Raw genomic sequence first — 16,306 nt, 5'->3', positions numbered from 1 at the left:
ATGCATTGCTTGATAGCATAAAAGTAAGAGTGTAAGAGTGGTAGTTTTAACATAAGAGTATTAATGCTTACTTTTTTCCCTTTGATGCAGTGAGGAAAGTTTCTTTCATCTATTAGGCAGCATTGCCTTGTCAAGGAAAGCATAAAGGTAGAGAGGAAATAAACCCTAGGCAAAAGTACTTGAATTGCTAATATATATGTGGAAGAGTCATGCCATGGTTCTTTTATGCTTCCCTTTCCCACCCCATTTTCCCTTCTTTTACACATGAATGTCTTATTTTATAATAAGCTTTTTGCATAAAGCTATTTGAAATGAATTTTTCTATAACTGTTTAAATGAGTAGAGAACTACTTATTAATTGTGGAAAGCTCCAGATCATCAAAATTCCTGTTGGACTTATACAGGGATTATGTTAGTAGGGGCAAGCTTTGTTACAGAAAAATAGAGCACTGGAGTAGGAGTGATGGTGGCACCACTGGTGGGGGCAAATCTAATCACACAACCTCCTTGTTGAAAATAGAGAAAATGCTACAAACAGCAGGTTTAGTAGTGAATATTTGTGTGCTACTAGCAAGGAAAATCTGGTTTAAGCTTCTATTCAAGGCAACCTCTCTATTTACAGACGATGTAGAAACCATCAATTGAATAGCAGCATATTTGATTCAGATAGACTAACAAAGTAACTCACACAGGAAAATAAACAGGGAACATAATTGTTCTCATTCCTTCTTTCCCCTACACAAAATGGAAACAACCTCCTAATGGTAACTGTCTCCTAGGGGAACTCATGCAACTGATAGTAGAACTTAGTTTCTAGTGCAGGCGTTAAGGCAGTGCTTCTTAAATTGTGGCTCACAACCCCATATGGGTAATGTAACTGAACGTGGGGGTAGAGAAAAATTTGGCAACAGTAAAAGGTTTCTGAATGTGCAAAGACCAAAAATGAATTCAAAATCAAACATGGAATGAATCCAATGTGTTTCTGGCAGTGCTTGCAACTTTACTGCAGCCTTGGTTCTGAACACACAACACGCGCACTTTACGCTGAGCATGCCATCACACCATGCAGCGCCAACAAATGCAGCCAGAAACACCTTGGCTCAGATACGAGAATGTTGTATATTATGAATTGCAGTGTTTTTTTAACTGTACATACAGCGTTTTCTGCTCTTACAGAAACATAATAGTTTAATTATTGAAAATAAAGGGTTTTAATATTTTCCTACCATCATTCCTCAGCATGTATGAGATTAGTATATCTTTGGATTGTATTGTGTTACAGTGTATGATTTTAAAAACTGCTGTTATCTCCTTTTGCAGAAACATAATTGTTTAATTGCAGCAAATAAAGACAAAAACCCTTTAATAATATTTCTCTACCATCACCACTGTATGTGTATTTAAGTGTGAACATCAATTTTTAAAATTGAGCACAAACAAATATAATTTCATACACTAAAGCTAGTGTTTATTTGAGAAATTATTAGCAATATTTATTTATATTTTAGGACAAAATATTTTTCAGTTATGGATAAGTGGCTAAATATAGACAGAAGAGGTAAAAATACTGATGACAATGTGGCAGTCTTTTGTAGTACACCTAAGTTGACAAGAAAAAGAAAATATGTCAGATCACATTTTACAATATGGATTTACTTCTAATAATGATCATGGTGTGGAAAAACCTCTTTGCTAATTTGTAATGAAGTTTTGTTTGTGGAGAGCATGAAATCAGCCAAACTACAGTGATATCTTAATACCAGGTATGCAGCATACTGCAGTAAACCAAAGGAATATTTTGAATGACTTTTAAAATCTTCAAATAAAGAAAAACAATGTTTTGAGAAATTTGTTACTGTCAATGAAAAGCATTTATTTGCAGCTTCTGAAACTTCTTGTTTAATTGCAAAAACTAAAACGCCCTATGTGATAGGAGAAGATTTTCTGCTGCTTTTAAAATGTCAGAAATAGTTCATAGGGGAACGTATGGGAATGAAATTCATAAAATTCCTTTATCGAATGATGCTGTTTCCAAAAGAATTTCTGAAGTTAGTAATGACCAATTCCAGCAGCTTATTACCAGGCTTATGGGGAGCCCAAAGTTTGCAATTCAGTTAGATGAAACAACTGATATTTTTTAACATGGCACGGTTGTTACTTTAGGTAAGATATGTTTATGAAGGTAACATACATGAGGAATTATTGGTTTGTCACTTTTCGGAAGGGCATACAAAAGGGCAAGATATATATCTTAGAGTCAATGAATTTTTCACAAATGAAGGTTTACAGTGGAAAAATTGTGTTGGGAGTCTGTACAGATGGTGCTGGAGCAATGCTGGGCAAGAATATTGGATTTGTAGCAAAAGTTAAAGCTGGTGGCAAGGAACATATCACTTTTACTCACTGCATGATCCATTGGGAGGCACTCATGGCCAAAAGAAATATCACCAGAATTAGATGTTGTGCTTCATGATACTATCAAAATCATCAAGTTCGTTAAAAGCCTTGCCCTTAATAGGCATTTGTTTTCAAACCTTTGGAAAGACATGGATTCCAATTACAAAAGCTTATTACTACATGCAGAGGTAAGGTGACTCTCTCTCTCTCTCTCCCTCCCTCCCTCCCTCCCTCCCTCCCTCCCTCCCTCCCTCCCTCCCTCCCTCCCTCTCTCTCTCTCTCTCTCTCTCTCTCTCTCTCTCTCTCTCTCTCTCTCTCTCTCTCTCTCTCTTTGGCTAGGCAGTGGGGTTAAGTGACTTGCCCAGGGTCACACAGCTAGTAAGTGTTATGTGTCTGAGGCCAGATTTGAACTCAGGTCTTCCTGAATCCAGCACCGGTGCTCTATCCACTGAGTAAAGTGACTCTCAGGAGGGTGAAGTTTGAACACATTATTGAAATTGAAAGGTGAAGTTGTGTTTTTGACTGAGCAGAAATCCAATTTTCTTAATTTTTAAAAAAATGACTTATGGCTTTCCAAACTGTGTTATTTGTTGGATATTTTTGAAAAACTCAATGGTTTAAACATGTTGCTTCAAGGAAAAAATTATAACATAGTTACATTAAAAGATAAAATTGAAAGTTTTACTAAAAAAGTTAACATATGGAAGAATAGGGTGGAAAATGGTTCTTTAGAAATGTTTACAGCTACAGATGATTTTATAATTGAAAACAACCTTCCCAAAGGTTTAATTGTAAGAGTTATAATTGATCATCTGAAATGTCTGGAGACACAGTTTCAGAAATATTTCCCTTTAAATTTTGATTCTAAAAAACTAAGTTGTGTTCATAAACCATACTCAAGTGAAATAAAAAATGTCAGTCATCTGCCATTAAAATTTCAAGAAGAATTTAACTGGAGTTTTCTAAAAAAATCATTAAATGCATTTTGGCTTGGGATGAAGACAGAATTTCCAACAATTTCTGAAATGGCCCTAAACATACTTCTACCATTTTGTACTACATATTTACACGCAATGGCATTCTCAACGTTGATGATTATAAAATCAAAATATCAGTCAGCTCTGAAAAATGTTGAAGATGCTCTACATCTTGCAGTATCAAATATTCTACCAAGATTTAATTCTTTATGTAAAAATAGATAAGCACAGCCATCTCATTAGTATGCAAATTTGCTTTCATCTTTAAGAAATGGTAAAATTATATGTATACCAAAGAATTGTTTTAAAATAAATTTCTTTATGACTTACCGGTAAATGTTTGATATGTATACCTATTTTATATACCTATATACTCGAGGTTGTGTAAAAATTTTTCTGGTGAAAAGGGGCCACGATTGGAAAAAATTTAAGAAGCCCTGTACTACAGCAAAATCAAATCAAATAAAAATCTTCTGTAGCCATTTGGATGCTAGGATTCACTTTATCTCCGGCACTGGGCTGCCAGATTCCTTTCATCCACAGCCATGGAATCCCAAATGTAGTAGGTATGGTCTAGCAAACTGGTATCACTTTTTCAGCAGAATGTGTTCCATAGTGTCAGATTAGTCTAACTCTCTGTCATGTTAACCATATTCTCTGTGGCCAGCAAGAATAGGATTTTCCCCTGCCAAGAAGGTCACCACTATGCCTATGCCGCCTCCCTGTTGTTTTTGTTATTGTTGTTGTTCTCTCTCTCCCTCTCAACAGAACTTTTTGACGTAAAACAGGTACAAGTCTGATGAGATTTTGACATCCTGGAGTTTCCCCCCAGTGAATTTTGGTTCCTCTGCCTTAGCCATTATCAGCAATGAGGTCAGATTAGATAGAAATTTGTGTGCTTCTATACTGGGTATACAATTTCCCAACCTTCATTTATTGACATATCATACTGTAGTGGCTTCCTAAAGATAGTGCAGAACAAGAAATCTGGCATATTGGTGTCAAAGATAGTTAGGTTCTTTGCTGATGTATTCTGAGTCCCATTGTGTGCACTCAGTTACTTGTAGCAACCACAGCTGCTCTGGCCACTGTAGGCTAGATGGAACTGAGAACCTTCTTATAACTCTTACCTTATAGCATAACCTACATAGCATAAAAGGACCTCCTTCCCAGGTGTACTCTGAACCATCCCCAGATACTGGCTCCAGTGTTGACCCTCTTTTAACCTTCTGCTATTGTTCATCTCTCATTTTTCTGTTTTTCTTTATTTTCTTCTTGCTTTCTCTATATTTCATTTTCCATAAAACCTAGTATAGCAGATAAATGTGTGTGTGCGCGTGTGTGTGTATGTATGATGTGTGTAAAACATTAGCTTTCTCTTAATGAGTCTGTAAATGCAATGTTGTCTCTATAGAGGTCAGTTTTTCCCCTTAAGTATTGTATTTGCAGTTCTAGTAGCTGCTATGAAGGCCATCTAGGTAGCACAGTGGATAGAGCACCAGGCTTGGGGTCAGGAAGACTCATCTTCCTGAATTCACATCTGGCCTCAGATATTTTATTAGCTGTGTGACCCTAGGCAAGTCACTTAACTCTGTTTGCCTCAGTTCCTCATCTGTAAAATGAGCTGGAGAAGGAAATGGAAAACCACTCCAGCATCTTTGCCAAGAAAACCCCATTGGGATCATGAAGAGTTGGATGTGACTGAAATGACTGAACAACAACAAAAGATGCCACGAAGCATGCCTATTTAGGCTGACTTTTCCCCAACTGTGGGGGTAAGAGAAGCTGGAATATCCTGTAATTTATATTTTCCTACTAAAATATGACTTTAATACTTGAATATATTAATTTAAACACTATAAGAAAAATATGAACTAAAAGATGCAATAAAGAGTAAAATGGAAAAGAAAATTGAACATTTAGGTGTAGATTGATAGTTTTTCTCACTAAACCTTAACTGTTCTCTGTCACCAATTGACTTTCACTCTTTTTCCTTTTTGTTTGAGGAAAACTTCTGTTTTCCACATCCATTTTGGGTTTTATAGAATCTAAGTGTTTTATGGGACTTCAAAAAGGAATATAACTCAACCCACACCTGCAGAGGGACCTCCTATGTAATAACAGGTGATCATGACAGACTCCAGTTATGGGAAACCCATTATTTCTTGAGGCAAACCTATCCTACTTTTGCACAGCTCTTTTAGTTAGGAATCACAGGTGAGAGTTGGGTAGCAGGTGGACACCAAAGGTGGATAAGTAGCCCTGAAAAGGGATTAACAAGCCTTAACACCAGAGGTGCTAGTCCTCCTTGAACACCCATATATCCATATATGCACATATATACAAAGCACCTTTGCAGACCTTAAGTCACCATGTGAATGCATGATTACATGATTATATTTGGAAAAATCTCCTTTTCAAAGAGTGTATCATGTGTCTACTCTCCAAAAAAACCTTTTTTTTACATTTAGTTTTTGGTATATCCACTCTTTAAATTTTTTAAGAAATTGGTATTTATTTTTATATTCTCTAAATTTCCTCTTCTGTTCCGCCCTCGCCTCCTTTTCTAGAAATCCATCTCATATTAAAAAGACTCTTCTAGTCCTTCTCGTAGTGACCTTATGTATATATGAAAATCACTATTGAGAGATTGGTTCTGGGTGTCCTTTAGGCTCACCTTAATAGGGAAGAGCCTTCATTGTTAGGTGGCTAGCCTTGCTTTCCCAACCTATGCCATATAAAGAGTCTGGACCACTGATCTCGGCAAATCTTGAGAAAGTGGAGTCCAAACTAAGGTTGTAAACTGGCTCTGGTGATTACATAACTGCTGGCATAAAAGCAAGTGGGCCTTTTTAATGTAATGTCATTGGTCTTCTTCAAAAACAAAGGGCAAACAGCAATTGTTAGGAAGTTTTTCTTTAATATGAAACTGAGATCTGCCTCTTTACAACTTCTCTCATTGCTCCTGATCGTTCCTAGTTCTTTCATCTGGTCCTCATTTAGCATAATTTTTTTTTTACTTATTAGTCACAATTTTTAGAATTTAACTTGGTTTATCAAGTCCTTCCTAAAATATGGTTCTCAGAAATGAATACAGAAATCTAGCTGTGGTCTGACCAGGGCAGAATACAGTAGCTCCTCACTTATTCTGAAAACTGCTTTTATAAATGTAACTTAGATCTTATTAGTTTTTTTGACTTCCAGTTCTCATTGTTGACTCATATTGAGCTGTACCCACTAACATCTTCAGATTTCTTCCACGTGAACTGTGGTCTAGACATACCTTCCCCATCCCATTCATGTGCAGTTGACTTATTTGAACTTAAGTGAAGGACTGTTCATTTGATTAGATTTGGCTCTTCATTCTAAACTGTTAAGGTCTTTTGGGACCAAATTCTATCACTCAATAAAATAACTTTCTCAGATTCACTCCAAACTTAATTCCTCTGTCTTGTAAGATATTAATAATTTTTAAGATTTATTTAACTTATAAATAATAATTATGTCTCTTAAGGATTGCCTTACTCCCTTTCCCTTTAACTTGTTTTTCTTCTCTGTCCCCTTCTGTGAAATACCCATTTGAAATATTTAGTAATTTTGCTATGAACTATCCAAGGATAATGCCAGGATAGTAAAGGAATGAAAGACATATAAAACATCTGTATTATTTTCTATACTTTCCCTATTCCTGGTGGGCACTGGTGTGATATCTTCTAGTGTTGGTTCTGGATAGCTTATTGGATCCTATGGGACTGTCCTTGGTTTTCACCTCCCGTCTAGTGGTAATTTACAGCATCCCCCATCCTGTTTGTACTGTAAGTTAACACTTTGTGTTGGAAGTAGAATATGAATAACTGAATGACTGAATGAACTAATACCTTTGGATTTGCTGTGCTAGTTTTCCTTAAGAATCACTGATTCTTTGTTGTTTCCTATCAGTCATGTTCTTTAAGGTATCTGTTATGAGAGATAGATAGCATGGGATAGTTGATAGGGCATTGGACCCTTAGGAAGATTTGGGTTCAAATCTTGCCTCAGGCATTTATCAACTATGTGACACTAGGCAAGTAATTTTGTTTCTCTTTACTTCAGTTTTCTTATCTGTAAAAGGAGGAACTCAGTGGCCTTTAAGATCCTTTTTAGTTTTAAATCTATTATATTATGTTTTTTTAGTGTATATTACTAGTTTACTGCTATATTTTTATTCTGTCATCAAAACCCATTTCCTCGTTTATAAAATAAAGGAGTTGGGCTGTTTATAATCTCATTGCTAACTCTACAGTTCTAGGTCTCAATGATTATAATGGTGTGTTATGTTTATTGTTTTTTTTTGCAGGAATTATTTTTTCCTTTATCTTTTTAAAAGTACTGAATGTGACTTTATTTGCATTTGCCTATGAGTTTAGTTGATGTTGGAGTTTCTGCCATTGTACTTATCTTCTTGTTTCTACTAATCTATGTTGCAATACTTGCTAATTGAACCTGGTTTTTTAATTTTAAGATTTTTCATTGATTTTTAAAATTTTCTTGCTGCTTGTTTTAATTTGTTTTGTTTTGGATATTGTTATTGTTGTATGTATGTGTGTGTGTGTTGTGTGTATTTGTGTGTATGAGGGAGAGAGATAATTGGGGATTAACTAGGAAGAAGCACATTGTACTGTTATTTTGGTGTTTTCTAATCTTCCTTTGAATGTTATGAGGATAGAGAATAGATGAAGAAATTCAGTCTGGAAAGTCAGATAACAAGAAAGCATGTGACTGAAATTTTAAAAATCATGAAGAATATAGGTTGGTTGAACATGAATTTATTTACCAATTCCCCTACAGTAGAACTGAAAGAGCTACCTCTTCGGGTTTGAAAGGTGTATTTTCAAGATAAATAGAGATGTTATTTTATATATTGGGTTCTAAAGGTCGAGGTCATATAGACTAATTGAAATGCAATCAAGAAGGTTTAGGTAAATTTATGGATAATAATTATATATTTGATTATATTAAAGGAACAAGCACCTAGCACAGTGCCTATTATGTAATATTTGGTAGTAAATGTTGAATTAATGTTTGAATTAAACTAAGGATTGAAGAATATTATCTAGTATTAGAAGGAACCTTATATATCATCTAGTCCATTTTTTTTTCTCAGGAGAGGAAACGTAAGCCCCAAAAGTAAAGTATTATGCTTAAGGTAATGTAGTAAGTTAGGTCTGGGACCAGAATTTTGGTCATTTGGAAGAGCTAAAATTTTTTTGGGGCTGACATCATGAAGAGTAAATGTACTTGCCCCAAAACGACCCTTTGTGCTTCCCTCACAGATAGAATGCTAGACTGCATAGTTCATTCACCTATTGGTTTGACCCAATTTGATATTTTAAGATGTTCTGTGTATCTTTAGTCATGATACATTTGTATTCATTTTTTAAACTTAATTTTTTATATTAATAATAGATGAGTACGAAAGGGAAGAAACTAGACAACTATATTCAGATCTAAATAATAATATTGAGGTAAGTTGTAGAAAAACTTTAGAATTTTAAATTTAAAAGTGGGCAGAGACTTTCCTAATACAGAGCAGTTTGGTTATCAGGAACATATGGACAAATTATTCATTTAAAAACTTAGTCATTTTATAAATAATTTTGTTAGGTGAAGTTTTGTTATTTAAAAAAATGTTAATTCCATCAAAATTTCCATGACCTTTTAAACATCAATTCAATTAACAAGTTTAATAGCTATTTAGTGACTCCACAATGCCATATATTGAGGAGACAGAGTAAAAAAAGAGACAGTTCTTGCCCTCAAGAATTTAGAGTTTAGTGGGGGTGTGGGAGGCAATGTATCCATAAGTAAGTATAAATAAAATATATAAAATATGGAAACAAGATAATTTGGAGCAGTGGAAGGTATGAGTAATGGATGTGTGTGTGTGTGTGTGTGTGTGTGTGTGTGGTGGTTAGCAAAGGCTTCATGTTGAAGGTGCTGCTTTAGTGAGTGAGAGAGGAGGTGTAGGCTCTGAGTATAAATAAATTTTTCAAGGATTTTAGCTGAGAAGGGAAGGAGAAATAGAGGATGATACCTAATAGGGATAATAAAAAGATAAAGTCAGGGTTTTTTATTTTAAGGAAGGGGATACATGGGCACCAGAGATAAAACTTATTTATTTTGCAGTTTATTTTGCAAAAGTACCTGGTGGTAGTACCACCAATAACAGCTGGTCCAAATATGATTTTAAGAATTCTGTCTTTATGATGTCTTAAAGGGTTCCAAAATTTTATTTATATAATCACTGCTAAATACAGATTATGTTTATTTGTATATCCTATGATCTAATATTTAAATTTGAGTCATTTTCTGCAAGCTGTCATATTTCAAGATTCCAAACATAATCTTTAAAAGTTATATTTTGTATTGCAGAAAATGATACAAGCTTTTGAAGAGCTTCGAGTAGGAGCTGAAAGTTGCAGACAGGAAATGCATTTTAAGTGTAAGGATCCTGTTTAATATTTATAATGCTCTTCTTGTAGCAGTTATGTCATAAGATAAGAGATGAGATGTAATATATAATTTAGACATGAATTTAGGGGTTATAGATTATCAATTGATACTATCAATGATTTTTTTTACTTTTAAGTTTTGAATTTTTATTGATTTCTAGTGCAATATACTTATTACTAGATTAAAATATTTTCCGATTATTGTCATTATGATATTTTAATTAAAACATACAAATTATTAACATATGTACATTCAAATAAGGCATACCAGTTTTATATCAGAGATAGTTATACTGTTCTGCTTATTAAAGAGTCGAAAAGAATAAAATCTGTTTTATAAAATATGTGCTAGCAAGATAATTTGGATAATTTCTAAAGTGACTCTGATTGTTTTCATTTCAGTAAGTATTTATTGTAATATTTAATATTAAATACCTGTTAGAATATTTATGCTATATAGCACAAGTTGATACATGACAAGTATTATGCAAGCAAAGCTCAGTATAAGGAGCTAGATAGGGAAGGTCATTATTGACAGGTGAAGAATTACAAATCTTAATGCACTATGTTAATATGAGCAGTTATTATTCAAGGTGACAGTAACAATTGAGTGTGAATTTCTGATATTTAACATAAAACCAAAATACATAAGATTGTAAAGCAAAAGCTTGTGAACTCTAAATATTGAGATAAGAATGGGAAGTTATCCAAATATTTCAAGTCTTTGAAGCATATTTTAATTTTATATCTTGAGTGGATTTTATTTTATCTCTAAAGTAAAGGAAGCATGTGAAAAAATTCAGCAACTTGAAGAAGAACATGTAAAAGAAGTCCATGATAAGGAAAAGAAGGTTTGTGGTTTTTTTTAAGCAACTATATGTATTTATGAAATGTGAAATCTCCCCTTCCCCTGCCTAAAATCACTTGTAATTTATCTTCCAACTATTTAATTTGGTTTGATGGAGAAATTTTAATAGAATGAAGATTTAAAATTTTTTAAAACTTCCATTCTCATGGATTTTCCAGTCCTTGGCCCACAAATGTTCATAGGCTCACAAAATTTCCATTAAGTTTATTTACTAATGCTTTCATTATCTGCCTGTGGCCATTTCCTACTTTCCCTCCTAACAATGAGATAATAGAACATTATCTGTAGAAAACACTTGATTGTTCCATACACCTACTTTTTCATGAAAATTGAATTAAGAAATTTTTGGTTCCTCTAACATTTTTGAGAGATCACAGCAAATTCATATAAGATATGAGATTATCTGCTCTACTTTTGACAGAGAGCACACTCTAGCAGTTAGTTGTCTAGGCAAGTGCCGATTCACATCACCACTATACCATGTCTTCATGCCAGGATTATAATTTATTTGGAAAACCTCTTTTTCTCTGTCAAAATGGTTTTGAAAAATCACTTCTATTTCTCACTCCATTGATTTTTAACCAAATCGTCTCCACTATTCAAATACATTGTTATCAGCTTTGGTTAGGTGTACTCCATTCCTCTCTAGGAACCTGTCATTCCTTCATTTTTAGCAATGGTTCAGAAATCCAAATCCTATTTTCTCAGACACAACTTTCCTCATCAGTTTTTCTCTTCTATATCTCTTGCCTTCAGTTGGTAGAAGTGATGAAAACACCAACTGGTCCTCTAGAATTTTCTTTTTTTGGCTAGGCAATGAGGTTAAGTGACTTGCCCAGGGTCACACAGGCAGTAAGCATCAAGTGTCTGAGACTGCATTTAAACTCAGGTCTTTCTGACTCCAGGGCTGTTGCTTTATCCACTGCACCACCTAGCTGCCCCTAGAATTGCCTTTGTTGTCCAAAACTTTGTAATCTTTGGCAGGCCTTTCTAAATATCCGCAGATAACTCAACTGTGGATAACTGAAATTTTATATCTATCTCATATCATCTCATCTAATATCATCTCATCTTATCTATCTATCTACATATCATTATTTAAGTGGTTGCATCACAATTATGATCACATCATCACATGGTGAATGAGGTGGATAGAGTGCCTGGCGTGGAGTCAGAATGACTCATCTTCCTGAGTCAAATCTCTGGCCTCAGACAATTACTAGCTGTATGACTCTGGGTGAGTCACTTAACTCTTTACCTCAGTTTCCTCATCTGTAAAATAATCTAGAGAAGGAAATGGCAAACCACTCTAGTATCTTTGACAAGAAAACTCCAAATGGGATCATGAAAAGTTGGACGTGACAAAAAATGACTGAACAACAAGAAAAATCACTGGGTATACTGGGAACTCAGGGTTGTTTATTAATCCTTTACCCATGAGGGGCTATGGAATCATAGATTATCAAAACTAGAAGAGACTTTAGTCTAAGCCTCTGATTTTGTAAATGAAGAAACAGGTTTAAAGTGCTGAAATAATTTGGTAAAGGTCACACAGTTAGTAAATGACATAATAAAGAAACTGAATCTACCACTTTTGATTCCAAGTCCAGTACTCTTTCTACCACATCACACCTGAAAGAGACTTCTCTTTGCCTCTTTAGCTAGACAGTTATTATACCCCAGAATAAAGAGGCGACTTAGACTATTTTAAAATTTGTATAGCATTTTTCCTTTTTGGCATTCAACTGAGTTCAATGGAAAAAGTTTACGTTATTTTAGTAGAAGACATTTTAGAAATCTACTTCTTTTCTACTTGATTATTTTTGTGTGTTTGTTTAAACATATACACACGTATGTATATATACCCACCCACCCACACACACATATATATAAAATGACTTGTCTATAGAATTCATAATTATACAGAAAATTTAATATCATTAGCAATTGGTTCACTTCAATAATCTACTTTATCTGAAAATTCAAAATTTGAATTACCTAACTTCTTTTATTTTAGCTCACTTTAAAAGGATTCTTTTAAATATTTGATGAATATACATAAGACTAATTTCACTTTTAAGATTTGGGGATTGAAGATTTGAAAATAAAGAAAACTTTGTTAAAATGTTGATACATAGAATTTATTTTTATTTCATTAGGTATCACTATTATTGATACAGAATGATGAGAAAGAAATGAAAATTAAAGATTTAAAATCGCTGCTACAAGAATACGATGATAAAGTTAATCAATTTCAAGAAAAATTAAGTAAGAATTTTAATGTTGAAATTTTTATAATATGTATCCAGTTCATAACTATTATAAGGCTTTTTAATTTTGAAATTCAAAACAGGTGCATGGATTATGAAATACCTTTCAATGGGAATTTTACCAAATCTATACAAGCTGTGTTTCAGTCTAAGAAATGCTACAAACTATGGTTCCTGAAAATGGGTTGTTTGACCATAGGCAATATTATTGTATGTCAGATTAGTTTATTGTGAGTACTTAAATATTTCTTCTTTACATTAAATTCATTAATTTTTATAAGAAATAATGAATAGTTTAATTCTAAATGAAATTAAATTTTAGCAAAATCACTAGGGAATTTATGGCATTGATTGTAGAAAAATTTTCAGTTGTAAATTCTTAGCTTAAGTCTCTTTGCAGATGTTAGTTAAACATATCAGAAAAGGTAATGTGTAATGTGCACAGAACTGACTGACATCAGTTAAAAAGCATTTATTAAGTATCTGCTATGTTCCAGGCACTGTGCTAAGCACTGGTGATTCAAAAAAAGGCAAAAAACACTGCCTTCTCAAGGAGAGTACATTCTCATGAGGCTTTTAAAAGGGAGAGATGTCTGAATGATGTGAGATGAAGAGGGGGAAAAAGAGAAACTCTTGGTGAATGGTTTTATTTTTTTTTCAGTAAAGTATTAAGTGGGCTTGCTGTATAATCTGTTTCCAGGTTTTGTTTCTCTTTTGTGCTTACAACCTATCAGTCCTGTAAATGATTATTGCACTTTTTTTGGTGTGTTGCATTGCATCTCACTTTTCTCAGAATAATAACAGCACACTTCTTTGGCCATTTAAGCTGTATGAAGCATCTTTATCACAAAAATAATTCTTTGTGGTAGGTAGTGTAAGTTTTACTATCCTCCATTATAGATAAGGAAATATTCAGAGCAGAGAAGTGACTTGCCCCAGGTCCCGCTGAATGAGTGTCAGAAATAGGGTATATACCTGGGTCCTTGGTAAATTCAGTGCCCTTTCCACTGCATCTTGCTATCTTTCTTAGAAAATTCACTTTTTACTTTTTCAGAGAACCTAATGGCAGTTTTCCTAATGAAAATGATTGGTTCGTTGTTGTCCTTTGTTCTCAAAGAGGACCAAAATGACATCACTATGTTGGGGTCAAAATACAGTGTCTTTCTTTTTTTAACCTCTTTGGGATACAGACCCAGTAGTGGCATTGCTGGGTATGCACAGTTTTGTGGCCCTTTGGGCATAGTTCCAAATTGTTCTCCAGAATGGTTCAGTCAGTTCACAACTCCACCAATAGTGCATTAGCGTCCCAATTTTTCCACATTCCCTCCAACATTTGTCATTTTCCTTTTCTATCATGTTAGCCAATCTGATAAATGTGAGGTGGTTTTACTTTGCATTTTTCTAATCAATAGCTATTTGGAGGCTTTTTTCATATGGATATGTATATATCTTTGATTTCTTCTAAAAACTGCTTTGCCTCAGTTCCTCATCTGTGAAATGGAGACACACTGCAAAAGGAAATGGCAAACTATTCTAGTATCTTTGCCAAGAAAACCCCTTGGACAATGTTCATGGGGACATCTGGAGTCAGATATGACTGAATGACTGAACAACAAAAATAATGTAAATATAACTTTTATATGCACTGGGAAATAAAAAAAATCCATGTGACTTGCTTTTTTAGTGATAATCTCTATATTGTGGTGATCTGGAACTAAACCCACAATATCTCTGATATGTGTCTATATTGTGTACCCAATCTGTCTCACTGGTGCACTACTTTATTTCTTCTCCAGTACCAGATTATTTTGATAGTTGCTGCTTTGTAATAAAGTTTGAGATCTAGTACTGCTGGGCAACTTCCTTCACTTTTTTTTTCATTGATTCCTTTGATATTCTTGACCTTTTGTTCCTCTAGACAGATTTTGGTTTTTGCTCATTTTCTAGCCTATTTTTTGATTTTTAACTTTGTGTTAAAGTTGGGCTGTGCTCTTGGAGTAAAGGGGCACTGTCTCAAGCTTGAATTATTTCATGCTGCTATTTTCAGAGCTAGCTCTGGGGGACTGTAAGTGTTTGGTTCTTCAAAGGTGGTATGATCTAAGGAGAGATGTGGTACTGCTTTACTGGCCTGTGCTGTGGTCTGTGATCCACCAGAAGTGCTCTTCTCCATTATGGAACTGTGACCAGGGCCCTGCACTCCTGTGGTCACAAGTGCCAATGAGCTAATGCTCTTCTTTGTCCCTGTGACTGGGATCTGGAACTAAGCATGGGCAATGCAACAGAGTCATGCACCCAGTACCAACAAAGAGTTCCCATAATCTCCTTCTGACCAGTTGTCCCACCCCCTTACTGTCTGTGGGTTCAGAGCTCTTAAAGCTACTGCTGCTTTCACAAAGTAGTTTACAGAAGATTTTTTTTCTTTGAATGAAACCAACTGACTTTACAGGTATCAAATCTGCAGTACTATTAGTGGCATATGCTCTAACCAAGTGAATTGACTACTCTAGACAAAACTGATTTCTAAGTCCCTTAAATTACTGATCTTTTTCTCTAAGTGACACTCCTCACAGATAAAAGCTAATAAAACTCATCACTAGATCAGTCACAGCCACTCTCGTAAACTGTCTCAGAGGGGTTATGATTCATTTTGATAGAGAGAATGCCAACCCTAAAGATCCTTAAAATATTAAATAAATAGGGTAAATATATTCTCTTAGTATATGTTTTCCACTAACATTTGATATTTCTTTATGTAAAAATAATTTTTTTAGAATGGCAAAATGAAAACTTAAAAGAATCCAAAGACCAACAGGATCACTTGATGTCAAAATTAGAAGAAATTAAAATGTCTTTGCAAAAAAGTGAGGTATGTTTTATGTTATTTTAAATATTCTTTATAGGCAGTAAAACCCAGTGAACAGACATTTTTTGAATACTACTTTGTGCATGATAAAGTGAAAACTAAGGAGATATAAGACATAGTCCTTGACCTCAAAGAGTTCATAGTCTAGGTGGTGAGACAAAATCTAAAAAGGTAATCATCAGTAGTTACCAAGTATTTATTAATTACCTCCTATGTCTCAAGCACTATATTACAAGTTAGGGATATAAAGATGAAAATGAAACAATAAAATATAGTTATGTGTAAAATAAGTAATATAGGCAATAAATGGATTATTTTATATTACTTATGCATCATTTGGTACTATAATTTTTGAAATATGTATCATATCTTGTCTCCTGGTTGGAATGTAAACTCAGTGAGTCCAAGGATCGTGTTTCCTTCAATCTTTGTGTCCTCTA

The 16,306-nt window shown here is 34.1% G+C and overlaps 1 protein-coding gene across 3 annotated transcripts in view; it reads left to right on the top strand.

Annotated features, from left to right (window-relative positions):
- The window catches only part of SYCP1 (synaptonemal complex protein 1), a 78,637-nt gene that overhangs the window by 10,259 nt on the left and 52,072 nt on the right, over positions 1-16,306 (top strand). For all 3 annotated transcript variants that reach the window (XM_021002453.2, XM_021002477.2, XM_021002448.2), the window contains exons 9-13: positions 8,820-8,878; positions 9,786-9,855; positions 10,643-10,716; positions 12,893-13,001; positions 15,775-15,869. In XM_021002453.2, coding sequence (XP_020858112.1) covers positions 8,820-8,878; positions 9,786-9,855; positions 10,643-10,716; positions 12,893-13,001; positions 15,775-15,869 — 407 coding nt within the window. The remainder of the gene's footprint in view (positions 1-8,819; positions 8,879-9,785; positions 9,856-10,642; positions 10,717-12,892; positions 13,002-15,774; positions 15,870-16,306) is intronic.

This window comes from Phascolarctos cinereus, unplaced genomic scaffold (assembly GCF_003287225.1).
Source record: "Phascolarctos cinereus isolate Bilbo 61053 unplaced genomic scaffold, phaCin_HiC Scaffold_5;HRSCAF=322, whole genome shotgun sequence".
Lineage (NCBI taxonomy): Eukaryota > Metazoa > Chordata > Mammalia > Diprotodontia > Phascolarctidae > Phascolarctos > Phascolarctos cinereus.
Note: the sequence above shows the minus strand (reverse complement) of the source record. Positions and strands in the feature narration are given on the sequence as shown.